Source organism: Triticum aestivum, chromosome 4B (assembly GCF_018294505.1).
Source record: "Triticum aestivum cultivar Chinese Spring chromosome 4B, IWGSC CS RefSeq v2.1, whole genome shotgun sequence".
Classification (NCBI taxonomy): domain Eukaryota; kingdom Viridiplantae; phylum Streptophyta; class Magnoliopsida; order Poales; family Poaceae; genus Triticum; species Triticum aestivum.
In genome coordinates this window covers 176,690,034-176,706,183 of record NC_057804.1, presented here as the reverse complement: position 1 = coordinate 176,706,183, position 16,150 = coordinate 176,690,034, and the positions used below count along the sequence as shown (strand labels likewise).

At 43.4% G+C, this 16,150-nt stretch overlaps 1 protein-coding gene across 1 annotated transcript; it reads left to right on the top strand.

The window, feature by feature from the left end:
* The first annotated feature begins 342 nt into the window (after positions 1–342).
* On the top strand, positions 343–13,032 carry LOC123091679 (long chain acyl-CoA synthetase 6, peroxisomal). Its single transcript, XM_044513268.1, has 24 exons — positions 343–621; positions 800–860; positions 1,026–1,103; positions 2,396–2,467; positions 2,560–2,641; positions 2,790–2,895; positions 2,976–3,052; positions 3,763–3,807; positions 3,887–3,973; positions 5,094–5,183; positions 5,286–5,365; positions 5,465–5,558; positions 5,912–6,000; positions 6,091–6,179; positions 10,351–10,480; positions 10,562–10,680; positions 11,127–11,250; positions 11,345–11,431; positions 11,607–11,710; positions 11,788–11,873; positions 12,180–12,266; positions 12,372–12,458; positions 12,531–12,663; positions 12,779–13,032. Exons 1-23 carry the CDS (start codon positions 501–503, stop codon positions 12,624–12,626), a joined length of 2,091 nt encoding a protein of 696 aa, XP_044369203.1. The 5' UTR covers positions 343–500; the 3' UTR covers positions 12,627–12,663; positions 12,779–13,032.
* Positions 13,033–16,150: the final 3,118 nt, after the last annotated feature.

Here is a 16,150-nt window from a genome sequence, read left to right as displayed (position 1 = left end):
ACAGGCTGATCATGCAAGGCCTCAAGCCACGACTCATCAAACCACTCGTGCGGGCAAAGGGCAATTGGATGGAAGAGCTCCCCTCCGTCCCTTGGAGCTTGCGCACAACCCCAAACAAATCTATCGGCTACACGCCCTTCTTTATGGTATACGGGGCGGAGACGATGCTCTCGTCGGACATTGAATACGACTCGCCATGAGTCCGAGCGTACGGCGAGTAGGTCGTGAAGAAAACAGGAAAGACGATGTCACTGCAAAGGAAGAAGCACACCTCCTCGTCATCGAACGCACCAGCATCTACAACAGTAGTTGCCACAGTATCAAGGCAAAAAGAACTAACGAGTTGTGCCCAAATTCGAAGAAATTCTTCCTCTGTTGCCCGTTTTGCCCAAACACTACCGTCTCCGCTCTTCCCCCACGCGGTACACATTCCGTTTCCCCTCTGCTCCGCGCTCCCCCACCTACCCTGCCCAGCAGCGCCAGCGACGGCAAACCCACCGATGGACGCAACCGAGCGCCGCCTCCGCGCCGTCTCCGCCCACCTCCAGCCCCAAGCAACCGCCGCCCGCCGCACCTCCGATAGCCTCGCCGCCAATCCCACCGCAGGGGAGTACGCCCACGGTACGCACGCATCCCAGTCCCAGGCCCTCTCTCTTTCCTCCCCTGCCCGCCGTTGACTCGCTGGGCGGCACTGCCGTACTAGTACCCCCAAGAGAGCGAGCGACAAGGATTTCCTTTTTCATTTGTTTCAAATATAGCTTACCGATCGTCAGAAACTTACTGCAAATAGTTTCTCCAGTGCTTGGCTACAGCGCTGTCCTCCCCGAGAAGTTGCAGACTGGAAAATGGAACGTGTACCGGTAGGTTCTTGAGGCAGTATAATGTTATGCTGCATTTTGCCTATGTCGTGACTCATAATTGCGCTTCTGATCTCTGGCAGATCTGCACATTCAGGAACTATAATATTATTATGTTGCATTTCTGCCTATTTCGTGACTCATAATTGCGCTTCTAATCTTCTGCAGATCTGCACATTCACCTATAACTCTGATAGATAGATTTTCAGACTACCCAGACATTGGGACGTTGCACGATAACTTTGTGTAAGCATACTCACCTTAATTTCTCTCTTGACAAAATACTTCAGTCATAATAAGATCAATAAGATCAATTAAGCCTTTTGTCCCAAACAAGTTGGGGTAGGCTAGATATGAAAACCTTTCACGAGGACTTCCCAGGAGGTCACCCATCCTAGTACTACTGAAGTACTCTCGTCCAAATGGGTTTCATACCCAAAGGACTGGCTAGTTTTTACGTTGGCTCGCCAAGCCTATCACAACCCTTAGATATGAAACCCTTTCACGAGGACTTCCTAGGAGGTCACCCATGCTAGTACTACTCTCGCTCAAATGGGTTTCATACCCATGGGACTGGCTAGTTTTTACGTTGGCTCGCCAAGCCTATCACAACCCTCCTCCTTTACCCGGGCTTGGGACCGGCTATGCCTAGAAGACATAGGCGGAGTTGACAAAATACTTCAGTTATTTATCAAAAATAAAATAAATATGAATGTAGCTAGGAGAAACTAGCCAATTGGCTAAATAAAGCAGGAGTGAGGATACGATCCCAGGCTGGCCTGCCCACGGTGCTAGCCGGTAGAACCCTTGGTGTTAATCACTTCAGTTTTTTATCACTGTAGTTCTTTTCTTTGTTTTTGAGAGAATATGTTCTCGTGCATTTCATTAAGTTAGAAAAAAGAGTCCTATGACAGCACAGGGCGACCTAGAGCTCACAGAAAGCGATACAATCCGGAAGTGCCATCGAAGTTATTCTAACGCGCTTCTTTCTATTGAGTAGCAAATCTATGGGTTTGGCACAAACTAATGCAATTTTTTTTGTGGTGAAAAAGGGAGCTTAATTTAGATACTGATAGGATTACAATCGGTAGCCAGAAGGCTAATCAGAGCATCAGGGGCGTCGGACAACCACAACCTAATGCAAGTTGGGACTCTCTTTTTCTTGGTTTCTTAGTTTTGTTGCCAGAGGAAACTTGCCGCTGTAAAAATCAAGAGGTGCAAAATAACTTGAATATAATACAGAAGCTTTTGTCTGAAGATTTTGTTTAAAACTGGCAAAATGAGTTGGTGCAGCCTAAGTTATTGATAAGAAAATTAAATGCTCAATGATATGATATTCATAGTCTTACATGTTTTTGAAAACCTTGGGCTGATGGGATGTTTGGCTAAAGTGACCCTCAGTATGGACAATCAGTGTGTCATTCAAAAAGTTTCTAGCTATTCTTAATGTGTCTATATGGTTGTATTTCATATTATTCCAATCGCAGTACCTTAACGATCTCTCATGTATAGTGTCCTTGCTATCTTTAATTGGACAGGAATGCAGTTGAGACTTTCAGAGACTGTAGATACCTAGGTACAAGGGTCCATGCAGATGGAACAATTGGAGAGTAAGGATCAATTATCTGATGTATGCCTTAGATTTACCTTTTGTAGTGTTGCTTATCTTATCCTAGCTCTTGAGCGAGAAATAACATTGCAGCTACAAATGGATGACTTATGGAGAAGCTGGCACAAGCAGGACTGCAATAGGTTCTGGTCTTATTTGTCATGGAATACCTAAAGTGAGTCATCAGTGTCTGAAAAAGGCACTTGTCCTTTTCTTTCTATTCAGATAAAGCTGTAGGTGTTGATGTCTTGAAATAGCACTTGAATTGCCCTATAGGGAATTTGTTTCAACTTACCTTCGAGTATTCTTTTGACCTGAATCAGGGCGCACGTGTTGGTCTGTATTTTATAAACAGACCTGAGTGGACCATAGTTGACAATGCTTGTTCTGCGTATTCATATGTTTCTGTGCCACTATATGATACTCTTGGTATGTCCACAGCACAGAACGATCATTGTCCTCCCTTTAATCATTTTAGAGACTGATTTTGTTTTTCTTACTGTCTACAGGTCCAGATGCAGTTCAGTTCATTGTGAACCATGCATCAGTAGAGGCTATCTTCTGTGTTCCTGAAACACTAAGCACTGTGAGCTTCAATGATTTATCCAAACCTAGACTATTCCTAGTTTGTACAATACATTAAAACATCACTTATAGCAGAGCACTGAATAACCTGTAACCTTACATTGACACACTGGTAGAAAGTGAGCCTAGCCCACTTGGTTGGGGGAGTGGATGTACAATCCCACTACATGGATTTAAAGTCCTCGTGGATGTGAATCTGGGTTCCTATTTATACTGTAGGGGCATCCCTTACAGTTTTCTTTGCCATGCTGGTCCTAGCTAGGCTTGCAACTGGCAACCAGACTCCTGGTAAATGGAAACTGAGTCTTCCTTTTAGTGTTGATGTCATCCTACTCGGGGCTTTGTTTATATATATCTCATATACTCACTCTCAGGAGTGCTTCATAGTGTCAAAAGCCCGTATAGTTTATGAATGCATATCAAATGCCGTTAGTTCTTGATCATATCTGCATACATGCATCATCGAAGTGTTGGGTACTGGGGTCTGATCTGGCGACAATTTTTGTGTGTGTGCGATGATCTGGCAATAGGTTTGACTTGGTCTTTAATCCTAATTTAATTCTAGTCTGTTATATGAGATGCTAAATCATATTATACACATCAGCTTGCATTTAGCTTTGCACTGTATAATGAGATAGACTCTGATAAGGAAGTACTCAAGTACATATGAATTTAAACTTATTTTGACTTACATTTGTCTGCTCATTTCAGTTGTTAAGCTTTATAACTCAAATGCCTTGTGTGCGCCTTATCGTGGTAAGTGCAGGTCATTTACGAAACCCATGATTGTTAAAAAACCTTCATTCTTAGTCTTTCCTTAATATTTTCTGTTTAGGTAGTTGGTGGAATCGAGGAGAATATGCCATCTTCACCTGCAGCTGCTGGAATGGAAATCATAACCTACTCCATGCTACACAGACAGGTGGGCTTTCTGAATAATCATTGAGTTTTCCTGTACAAACCTTGTTGGATCCTTTAACACCATACAGGTCACTTTTCATGAATGTTGCCAGTCAACACAATACCATTTAAACTAGTTGGTAAATCATTGTTTATGTGTATGTGGAGTTGAGAAATATTAATGTTATAGCCATTATTGCCGACATCAATCTGGAATGGGCTTAGTTGGTTATTGTGGAATCACTTCGCAGATAGGTACAAAACTGACACATCTCGCTGGTGCTTATGTTAGAATATGCATTAATTTTTTTCCATGAGACAACGCAAAAGCCTTGCATTTTGATGCATTGACAGAAGAAGAGTTAGTACAAACCCAACAATGGGCAACACCCACATATTACAACACAACACCCCTAGCCGTTAGACTCCGTCGCTACCGGTAGCAGGGCGGCCAGCCCCTTTCCACCCCCCAACACCCATTGCCTGGCTTCCGACTTGGTCACTCAAACAGGCGAGCCAAGCTCTTCTGGGTGCCGTTGAAGATGATTGTGTTCCAATGCTTCCAGATGCACCAGGCTAACAGAGGCAGTGCCCTTCCGGGCTGGGGTGGGGACTGAGCGATAGCTTTGCACTTAGGTTGCCGTTATACATTTCAGATTTTTGACTAGTACCTTATTAAGCCTTGCAGTCAGTACATGATATGAGGTACGGTATTGGGCTCAAGCAGAATGTGCAATTTATATCCTGACTAATCTTGCATGACATAATATGTAAGTGTGCTCAAATACATTGACTCTTTACTTCCATTGTAATACACGTGACCAAATGAGTGTATACTGCAATCTTGCGCAACTACGAAGGGTGGTGGTCTGTATATTAATTCCGTTCTAGACAAAGTTGTTCATAAGTTGCAACTGTACATACACATTAACATTCACCGATTGTATTTGTTCATGCAGCTTGACATGTTAACTTCATTTAATATAATTTGAAATGCAAAACCTGTGTGTAACTACCATCCATACTTTATTTGCTTTGATTTTGAATAAAGGATATCACCACTTCTAGCTTTATGCTCATCCCTATTACTGGTCCCCTTTTTTATTTATTTATTGACTTCTTTTTATTTATTTTTAACTCAGGGACATATGAGTCCCCAACCCTTTCGGCCTCCAAAACCTGAAGATGTTGCCACTATCTGCTACACTAGTGGCACTACTGGCACACCAAAGGTAAAACATTCATTCCTATGATGATTTGTTTGCTCCATTAGTCGGATTCTTGTACCCTTATTTTTCAGATATTTAAATCTGGAGGCCAATCTTTTTTCTCAGGGAGCTGTTCTTTCTCATGCGAATTTCATTGCAAATGTAGCAGGCCAGGACTTGGGCGTTAAGTTTTACCCCTCGGACGTGTGAGATATTAAATTTAACTTATAACTGTTGTTTTCCTGTGCAGTTTTCGCTTTATATCAGTTCATACTATTGACAATACCACTCACCATTCTCCACAGGTACATCTCATATCTACCTTTGGCACACATCTACGAGAGAACTAACCAAATATGGCTCGTTCATCGCGGTGCTGCCGTTGGGTTCTACCAAGGGGTATGTAGATCTGGACTATTTAGGACAATATGTTTACGAATGGCTTTGTATTATCATTCGAATAACTGCGTGTAGAACAATTTTGATAAGCATTCAATATTAAGTGATAATCAGTTCTTCTATAAGTTATTGCCAGACTTAAGTTGGAAGTGGATTATCTATTCGTTGTTTCACATTTAGTTGTTTCTAGTTTAAATAGTTCTACCAAACTTGTTGGTCATTTATTGATTAACTAAAGACCATTAATGTCTCCTTTGAAGGATTGTTCGTGTTCCAAGATAATATTGTAGTGTGTATACATTGTATGTTGGCTTCTTTTCATCTTTTTGATGAGTACTTTTCATTAATTCCAGGATAATTTGAAGCTGATGGATGATCTTAATACTCTGAAACCAACAGTATTTGCGAGTGTTCCCCGGTTATATAACAAAATTTATGCTGCGTAAATATCACTAAACCAGTATTTTCTTATTTTTCCTCTTTGGTATCATATGTGATAGTACCCGCCCATATGTTTGGCTTATTTATGCAGAATTACAAATGCTGTGAAGGAGTCTGGTGGGTTGAAAGAACGATTATTTCATGCTGCATATGATGCTAAGAGGCAAGCTATTATCAATGGTAAGGAATTGGTTAAAGATTTTTTCTGTTCTGTCACATATATAAGTAAAAAGCTTAAATATGCCCACTTCAGTCATCCATTATTAGTTTGGACTTAAGAGATCATTAGGGTCAAGTCACACTTTAGTCATCAACTTAGGATTTCCCTTTTCTCTCTATCCAAATTAATTTCCAGAGGGCATATTTATAATGATTGAGTTATGGGGAGGCCTTGGAGACATAGCAATAGTATGGCTAACTAAGCTTTGCAACCTCATTTTTGGTCAAACAAGATGCTCGAAGAATGGAGGCGGAGTATATTTGTACCAATCTTCAAGAACAAGGGGAATATTCAAAGTTGTACTAACTACCGTGGAATTAAGATGATAAGCCGTACAATGAAGCTACAAGAGAGAGTCATTGAGCACCGCTTAAGAAGAGTGACAAGCGTGACTAAAAATCAGTTTGTTTCATGCCTGGGAGGTCGATTATGGAGGCCATTTTCTTGGTATGACAACTTATGGAGAGATAAGATACCGCGGATTGTCATGTGGTGGGCCTTGGAGAAACACAAAGTCCCAGCAAAGTACATTACCCTCATCAAGGACATGTACGATGATGTTGTGACTGTTATGATGCAACTTATCTCTATTACATAGCCCATAGCCCATAAGACTTGAGGTGCAAGGAAAGTAAACATAGTCTAATAAGGACTCCTAGATCAATACTAATGCTACTAATGCTTCCTACCCCCCCCCCCCCCCCTCAAATGCAAAGCGTATGCAATAGCATTGCATTTGAAGAAGTGGAACACTAGAAAAAAATGATAATCCAAATCCGTGTCTTGAAAGTGTCGTCGTAGCATGAAGAGGTCGTAGCATGAAGAGTCGTCAAAACCTATCGAGTCAAGCCGAAGGGGTAACGAAGAGATGGCACATCAGAGGCATAAAGCATTGCATAAAAAATCATAGCCCACGACAACCGACGGCGAAAGAAGCTCGGCGGCTAAGGCACAATGGGCATAGATCGACAATGAAGAAAGAGTCCAAAAAATCCTATAAAAAACAACAAGGGCAAGTAGGCCACAAAAGTTGTATAGAAAGGATCAGGACCAGAGAAAGGCTGACGGACAAAGGTATGGTGGACTTGCATGGCATAAGAAACACAAAATATCAACGGATTTGGTGGACGCACCGAAAAACAAAGAGAACTAGAAAGAAAAAACACACACGAGACGTAGATGCAGGTGCCATCGTGTTTACAAAATAAACTGTAGAGAACCTAGTGCAAGTAATATGTCTGCTCACAAGAAGGACCAATGGTAATTAAGAAAACAACAAACAGAGATGCACGAGTGCTACGTTGTTTAGCAGCAGCCAGAGCAGACAAGCATGCAGCAGCAGCAAGCGTAGCAGGAGATAGCAGCAGCCACGCACACGGGCGTACCGGAGCAGAACAACACCCGCTGCGGCCAAGGGTGCATGCAGCAGCAAGTAGCGCACGTGCGGAGCAGAGGCAACGGTGGCCAAGAGGAGCACACGCGGGCGGCGGGAGACAGCTGCGTGGGACGCACTCGGAGGCGGAACGGCAACGGCTGCAGGCTCGATCTGGAAGGGGCGCCTGCGAGGGCCACAATCTGGACGTCATGTGTGACGGGATCTAGACCACGGCCTTGGGAGCATGGATTAGGAACCTTCTGGCCTGGGAAACAGCCGACGGATCGAAGGCAACATCCTGGAGAAGGGTGGCACGTCATTGTGCGGGACAGGCAGCGCCCCGACGTCCACGCGGAGACAACAACCTGGATGAGCACCGGCGGAGTCGTGGCTGTCCAGCGGCGAGCGTGTAGAGGCCCAAGTTGATGCAGAGGAGTTCCACCGGGGTCGAAGGAGACAACCACGCTAGGTCTTGGAGCAGAAGCAGAGGAAATCTTCATCGAGAAGAGGTGGATCTAGAGAGAATTCACCGGATGAGCACAGGAGACGTGCGGATCGTACAGACCGAAAAAAAATCGATCGAAGAGCAGGGATGAGTTGCGGTGTCCGGAGGAGACCTAAACCTAGGCTCTAATACCATGTTATGATGCAACTTATCTCTATTACATAACCCACATGACATATATATATTACATAAGACTTGAGGTGCAAGGAAAGTAAACATAGTCTAATAAGGAATCCTAGACTAATACTAATTCTTCCTAAGTGTTTAGACAAGTGATGGCTGTTAAGCTTCATGCACTAGCCAATGCAAGCAAAAGTTTGAACTATGGGAGAGGGTCGGACATTACACTCCAACACGTCTATGCTCCTTTGGAGTTATGACGTGGGCAGCGGAAGTGGGGGTAGACCGCAATTATTTACTGCGTTTACTGGGTTTTGAACCCTGAACCTCTTGGTTGTAAGTCATATGCACCTCACCAGTTCACCCATCAGCTTGAACTAATGGAAAGGGCTAGGCAATCCACATATACACTTCAACACCCCCTCTCACGTGTGATACGGGAAGTCAACACGTGAATAGACTTAAGAGGTATGGCTCAAGAGGCCTATACGTGGACACAAAGGGGGTAACAACAATTTATCATAATTTGTGAAAGCCAGGACTGGAACTCAAGACCTTGGGCCCTGATACCATGTTAAGCTTCATGCACTAGCCGACACAACATGAATTGTGAAAGCCAGGACTTGAACTCAAGACCTTAGGCTCTGATACCATGTTAATCTTCATGCACTAGCCACCACAACCAAAGTCCGAACTGATGGAAAGGGCTAGGCAATCCACAGATACACTTCAACAATGGCGACACTGACGACTTTCCAATTAAAATAGGACTGCACCAAGGGTCAACTTTGAGTCCTCCTTTTTGCTTTGGTGATGGACGAGGTCACAAGGGATATACAAGGAGATATCCCATGTGGTATGCTCTTTGCGGATGATGTGGTGCTAGTTGACGATAGTCGGACGTGGCTTAATAGAAAGTTAGAGCTATGGAGACAAACTTTGAAATCAAAAGGTTTTAGGCTTAGCAGAACTAAAACTGAGTACATGAGGTGCGGTTTCAGTACTACTAGGCACGAGGAGGAGGGGTTAGCCTTGATGTGCAAGTGGTACCTTAGAAGGACACCTTTCGTTATTTGGGGTCAATGCTGCAGAAGGATGGTGATATCGATGAATATGTGAGCCATCAAATCAAAGTTGGATGGATGAAGTGGAGCCAAAGCTTCTAGCATCCTCTATGACAAGAGTGCCACAAAAGCTAAAAGGCGGGTTCTATAGGACGACGATTCAACCTGTGATCTTGTATGGCGCATAATGTTGTCCAACTAAAAGGCAACTTGTCCAACAATTAGGTATAGCAGAGATGCACATGTTGAGATGGATATGTGGTCACACAAGTAAGGATCAGATCCAGAATGATGATATACGTGATAGAGTTGGGGTAGCACCACTTGAAGAGAAGGTTGTCCGACATCGTCCGAGATGGTTTGGGCATATACAACGCAAGCCTCCAGAAGCGCATGTGCATAGCGGACGGATAAAGCGTGCTGATGATGTTAAGAGGTTGGGGTAGACCAAACTTGACATAGGAGGAGTTCGTTAAGAAGGATTTTAAGGACTTGAATATCATCAAAGAACTAGCCATGGATGGGGGTGCGTGGAAGTTAGCTATCCACGTGCTAGAACCATGACTTGGTTTTGAGATCTTATAGGTTTGAACTCTAGCCTACCCCAGCTTGTGTGGGACTGAAAGGTTTTGTTGTTCTTGTTATTCTTGTATATGTATATACTGATTACGTGATCGTCAAATATAGCTGGCAAGAGAAACATAAACGGTGCAGTCAGCCATTTGGACTCTGATAAGCAAATGATCTTCATGTAGGTCACTATTTGTGAAATGAAATAGGGTTATAGGCGCGGAAACGGAAGCTGGAACCCTTTATAATGACTTCAGAGTTTCCTATCCTAGAGCATGTATTGTTAGTACACTGAAGCTTGAGCTAGTAATCCTCTTGGGTTAGTTACACTGAAGCATGTAACTCATACACTGAAACTTGAGCTAGTCTCTGAATTACCAAGAAGTTCTCATTGTACTGAACGATGCATTTTAGCATTTACTGAACATCATTTGATTTAATCTTATTTACCACCAATACGTATAATGAATGAATATTTTTACTCTTAATGTCATTAGGACGGAATCCATCCCCAGTGTGGGATAAGTTGGTATTTAACAAAATAAAAGCTAGGCTGGGTGGACGAGTAAGGGTTATGTCTTCAGGTGCTTCTCCATTGTCGCCAGATGTAATGGAATTCCTCAGAATGTAAGCTAACTTCATTTGCCCTCCCTTAGTGTGGCATGATGAAGAACCTGGCTTTATTAATCATAACACTTTCTTTTATAGATGCTTTGGTGGTGATATTCTTGAAGGCTACGGAATGACGGAAACATCTTGTGTCATTACTTTAATGGATGTTGGTGATATATCAATTGGTCATGTTGGATCTCCCAATCCTGCTTGTGGTAAGCTCCATTTTTCAGGCGCGGAATCAGATATGCTTGGCTATAGTTGTGCTTATACAGATGCTAATTGCCCATGAGGCCAACTTAAAGCAATAACAGTATACAGAGAAGCCACCCTAAAGTTATGACACACTTGCATGGATTTGATTATTTTGCAATGATGGTCATATTTTGAAAGCTGATGTTACTACAAAAATAGTTGCATCAAAGAAACTTATACCATATAGTCATTATTTTATATGGCATTTGTTTTGGAGTTACTTTTAAGTTCTTCAATTTGTTTGATTCTGCATGCTGATTGGATTGAATTAAATTAGTCTAATTGTTGTGAAAGATATCAAATATTCTTACTCATGTAACAAATGAAGCCGTGTTCCATTTGTTTCGTAATATTTGCACAGCTCACTCACACGCTTTCATAATGCAAACCCTGTTTTCATTTTCAGAGGTTAAACTTGTGGATGTCCCTGAGATGAACTACACATCTGAGGATCAACCATACCCTCGTGGAGAAATATGTGCCCGGGGACCTATAATATTCCAGGGTTACTATAAAGATGAAGTTCAAACGTAACTTGATATCCTTACCTTTTGTTAAGTAAGATTTGATAAATGGCTCATGTAATTTGTCAAGTGATATACGGATGTGTTTTGTAACATGCAGCAGAGAGGTCATTGATGAGGATGGTTGGTTGCATACTGGGGACATAGGTTTGTGGCTGCCTGGAGGGCGCCTAAAGATTATAGACAGGTAAAACTGAAAGACACTCCATATTTCCATGAGGCTTTTATTTTACTTTGAGTGCTGTATCTATTGGATCTTATCTGTCTGTTGTTTCTATACTCTCCGCATGTCTTTCCCCTGGACTCTGTTTAGTCTGGCTTCTCTTCCTAAATTACTATTTTTTATATCTCCGTTCCTCAAGGAAAAAGAACATTTTCAAGTTAGCTCAAGGAGAATACATAGCTCCGGAGAAGATCGAGAATGTTTATGCCAAGTGCAAGTTCATTGCCCAGTGCTTTGTATATGGTAATATCATGATTTTCTATTTGCTGTAACTATTAATGTTGGTCATGCATATTTTGAATATGTTGGTTTGGATGCAGGCGATAGCTTTAATTCTTGCCTAGTTGCCGTCGTAGCAGTTGAGCCAGAGGTGTTGAAGAGTTGGGCTGCATTAGAAGGAATCCAGGTAATATTCGTTGATTGTTGCATACATGCATCACCTTCTCCTAATCTCTTAAGAACACATAATCAGAGTAACCCTAACTAGAAAATACCAATTATTTGGAAGTGTAAACCATCAATATTTTTTTTCCTCGTATGTTCGGATTATGAATACTTTTTTCTTTTGCGGGTCCAGATTATGAATACTGGAACAGTGAATTATGTGTAATTACGAAAATACAGATCCTATTTCCAAAACCAGAGCTATAAATGAGACTCTAGATATTTGTGTTGCATGTTTATGCTCTAATTTGTCCTTGCTAACCTGTAGTATGAGGATTTAAGACAGCTCTGTTCTGATCCCAGAGCAAGAGCTGCTGTGCTGGCTGACATGGATTCTATTGGGAAGGAAGCACAGGTCTCTCTCTTAACTGTTGCTGCACACTCTCCATAACTAACATTCTCTATTCTGGAGGTGATCGAATGATTCCTGATGATATTTCTGTACTTATTGTTGTATCAGCTAAGAGGTTTTGAGTTTGTCAAAGCTGTTACTCTTGTTGCTGAACCATTCACACTAGAAAATGGCCTCCTCACCCCAACATTCAAGGTAGGCCCATCAATTCTGTTTGAGTGGATTGAAATGCAGGAATGCTGACACTTCATTTCCGTACTTTTTTAGGTCAAAAGACCGCAAGCAAAGGCGTATTTTGCAAAAGAAATCACAGATATGTATGCACAATTGCTTGATGCAGAGTCAGCCAAGCCTAAGTTGTAATTACACAAGTAATGGTCAAAATAAGCAGTCAATCAAGGTAGGAGATCAAGCTTTACAATTGTTCAGTTCATAGCATGAAATAAGTGGCTGCCTTGTACTGACGCGGCAAGCAATGTGATGGTAGTTCTTGAACCTGTCCCTCCCATGTGCAGGAACCAAAACTAATCTTTCCAATCAACAACAGCCTGGGACAGTGCTTAGTGCGGTTAATTTGATTACTGTGGTCAAGTATAACTGAATGAGCCCAGCATATGCATTTTCTTAACTTATTCCCCCCCTTTTTTTACAGTACACGCATGTAACATTGTAAGGATACATAGAATAACATATTGGCGCCCTAATCTTGATCTGCTGTATCTGCAATATATTACAAGGAAAGCCAAGTGTACGCAAAATCAGGAATTAAGCTGCTGTGCGTGGTAGTATATGATAACCACACGTCAGTCTTAATATTTTTAGTTTGAATAATCTAGAGCCAAAACGAGAAACTTTTGTTAAAGCATTACTCTTATAAAGAATGCTGGAGGACCCGCCTCATGATAGCCTACCGTGTGAGAGCCCTTCGCGTCGTCCGTTGTGCCTGAGCCTCGCGGGCGGGCTCACATTGGCTTCCCTATCGCTTTGCTTTGCAGCTCCTGCTTTGGAGCATTGCCCATCCTGTCGGCGACAAGCCGACAATCAAACGTGTCTTCAGCCTCAATAAGTGTGTAGTTCGTCGTCGGCCGGCGTACCGTTTCTGTTTCGGGTGGCTAGCTCCATCGCTCGTGCCTGTGTTCTCTTTCGTTTGGTGTCTTTATCCTTTCATCGTGGCGCCGCAAGACGCAGTTTCCTCAGTTTTTTTTGTCATTTTGGCGGCTAGTTTTCGACGAGGGTGATGTTTTAGGCTGGTGGCTGTAAAGCCGTAAAGGGATGGTGAAAGTTGATAGCGCCATTGTTGTTCTTTGGCCTGGCTGGGTTAGGGCCTGGCAAACTTAGCACGGTGGTGCTAGTGCGGACTTGTTGCGTCGCGTCCCGTTGTGTGTCGCATGCACGCATGTGTATGTTTCGGCAGGCGCCTTGGTCATTAAGCGTCCGGCCAGAGGCATTGCAGTCTCCCGGTATGTCGGCTGTGCCTGACATTTATTACTCCCTTCGTTCCGATTTACTCGTCGTGGTTTTAATTTAATAAACTAAAACCACGACGAGTAAATCGAAACGGATGGAGTAGATTGGTTTCTGGTCAGCACATGCACAAAGAAAGACACGATGTTGTGGCCAGGCGGTTGAAGCAGACGCGGCCCGGAGAGCCACGGAGATCGTTATCCATCCCATTGCATGCTAGGGTGACGACATCGTGTTGTGGCAGCCCAGCAGCACACACATGATCTCGACGACCAGGGACATGGAAATCGCGTAGTAGGCAAAAACGATAAATTTGATCTGTAGGCAAAACAAAATCATAAAATGAATTGTTGACGAATTTTTTCATCCGATTAACCCTTTTGTGTAACGTCCGACATCTAAGCGCCACACTACACTGTGCAATGCCTAACTAACAAGCGCTACACGCCTAACCAACATCGTATCCTATACTGCCTAAAAAATGCTAAGTCAGCGTGTAACGTCTAAGAGCTAGCCGCTGCACTATCTGCACTAGTGGCCGCAGTGCATGTCAGGTAGTGGTACGCGGCCCTAGTCGCTGCACTATTTGCAGTAGTGGCCGCGGTGCATGTCATGTGGTCCTCATGTGGTGGTACGTGGCCGCCCCCATGCAAATCCCATCTCCATCGTCGTCGTACTTGCATTCGCCCTAGTCCCTAGCCTCACCACCCTAGGCCGGCCCTAGCTAGCCCTGCACATCCATCTCTGTGTTTAAAATTTTCACATGGCGGGCAGTCGAACAAGGACAGCCGTTGCGCATCTACCCATTTCCGTTCTGCCTGCAGCCCTACACCCGACACATTCATGCCGCTACCATGCACCCCCTACGCTAAAAGCTATTGCTAGGTGTATGGCGTGTGCGGTTAAAAATTTGGTCTCGTGCAACGTCTACACACTAGGCGTTACACTGTGTAGTGTAGCGTCTAGCTTTTAGGTGTTGTACACTGACTTGGCATTTTTCAGATAACTTAGGGTGTGACGCTGACCAGATGTGTAGCGCCTGTAGCTAGGCGCTGCATAGTGTAGTGTGGCGTCTAGATATCGGGCGTTACACAAAAGGGTCAACCGGATGAAATTTTTTCGCTGACAGTTCATTTTGTGATTTTGTTTTGTTTATAGGTCAAATTTGTCGTTTTTGCCCTAAATGTACCCGGTGCGTGGAGACTAGGACCCACTCGCTAGCGCTGACCAACCCGGACAAACCGATACGATTTCTTATTTCTTTTACTAAAACGAGACTCATTATAATTTTTAAGAAAATCAAAGAGTTGATTCCTAAAATTTGGAAATGTTAAGAGGCTGATTGCAAGATTCCCGCTCCTTCGAGGACCTCCTCGTTCTTCTTGGGAAAGGCGAGGGCTTCTGTTCAAAATCTGTGTGGACTTTTGTTGCTCCGGTTATTTTGTTTTTAGCATTTGCTAAAAAAGGAAAAAAATTAACACGTCAATTTATAGAAGCGCAATTTCCTACACCAATTCTCAACTATGCAACACAAACTAAACATGCGAACTGAGCCTAACTCAGATGGTTAGGGTTTTTGTGCTGGAACCAACTCAACAGGGTTCAAGTCCTAGACTTGGCGTTGATGCTCGTATTTTTTTGAATTTATTTCAGACTTTCGGCGATGTACATTCAGTGGGAGAAAACGCTCTCGTCAACTACGGAGGCGTATGTGGTGACTTCGTCAATCTCAAGATGATATGCAAGCTTAGTCTCTCGGAGGTGCTCATAGGGTTAGAGTGTGCGTGCATTTTATTTTTTTGAAACAAGGCAAAAGATTTGCCATTTCATTGATTAAGGAAGAAGGTTTAGACAATGCCACAAAGCGGCAAGAAAATAAAGTCCTACTCTCGCGTCATTACAATACTCAAGTGCTTGGCGCCCACCAAAGCCCAAAGAGACAACTCCTCTTTAATCTTCTAACGAGGACCACCAAAGGAGCGGCCGTGTTGCGGAAAATTCTAGCATTGCGCTCTGACCAAATCTCCCAGGAGATGAGCATCATTAGTGAAGCAAGCGCCTTGGGGGATTCGCTACGCATATGAATGTTTCCTGTCCACCATTCCCTCACCGAGACCCTCGTCGTCCAAGCAGCGGTATTGATGTGCTGCGAGCCGAGCCACTAGAGAATATCATTCCACACGCGAAGTGTGAAATGACATTCAAACAGTAGGTGGGCTGCCGATTCCTGACTTTGCTTGCAAAGGGGGCAAAGACCGCAGTTGGGCCATCCACGACGAAGAAGGCGATCTCATGTCCAAATCCTGTTTTGAAGGGCAAGCCAAGCAAAAAAATTGCACCGCGGAGGAGCCCACACCTTCCACACCGACTGAACCGTTTCCGATGTAGTAAGGTCCTCAAATTGCGCCTTATAAGCCGAGGAG

Excerpts from the sequence above, each read along its gene's own strand:
- LOC123091679 (XM_044513268.1), top strand. The coding sequence starts at position 501 with ATGGACGCAACCGAGCGCCGCCTCCGCGCCGTCTCCGCCCACCTCCAG. Across the intron at positions 10,681-11,126 it reads ATCTCCCAATCCTGCTTGTG|AGGTTAAACTTGTGGATGTC; the intron begins GTAAGCTCCATT and ends TTTCATTTTCAG. Across the intron at positions 12,267-12,371 it reads CTATTGGGAAGGAAGCACAG|CTAAGAGGTTTTGAGTTTGT; the intron begins GTCTCTCTCTTA and ends TTGTTGTATCAG.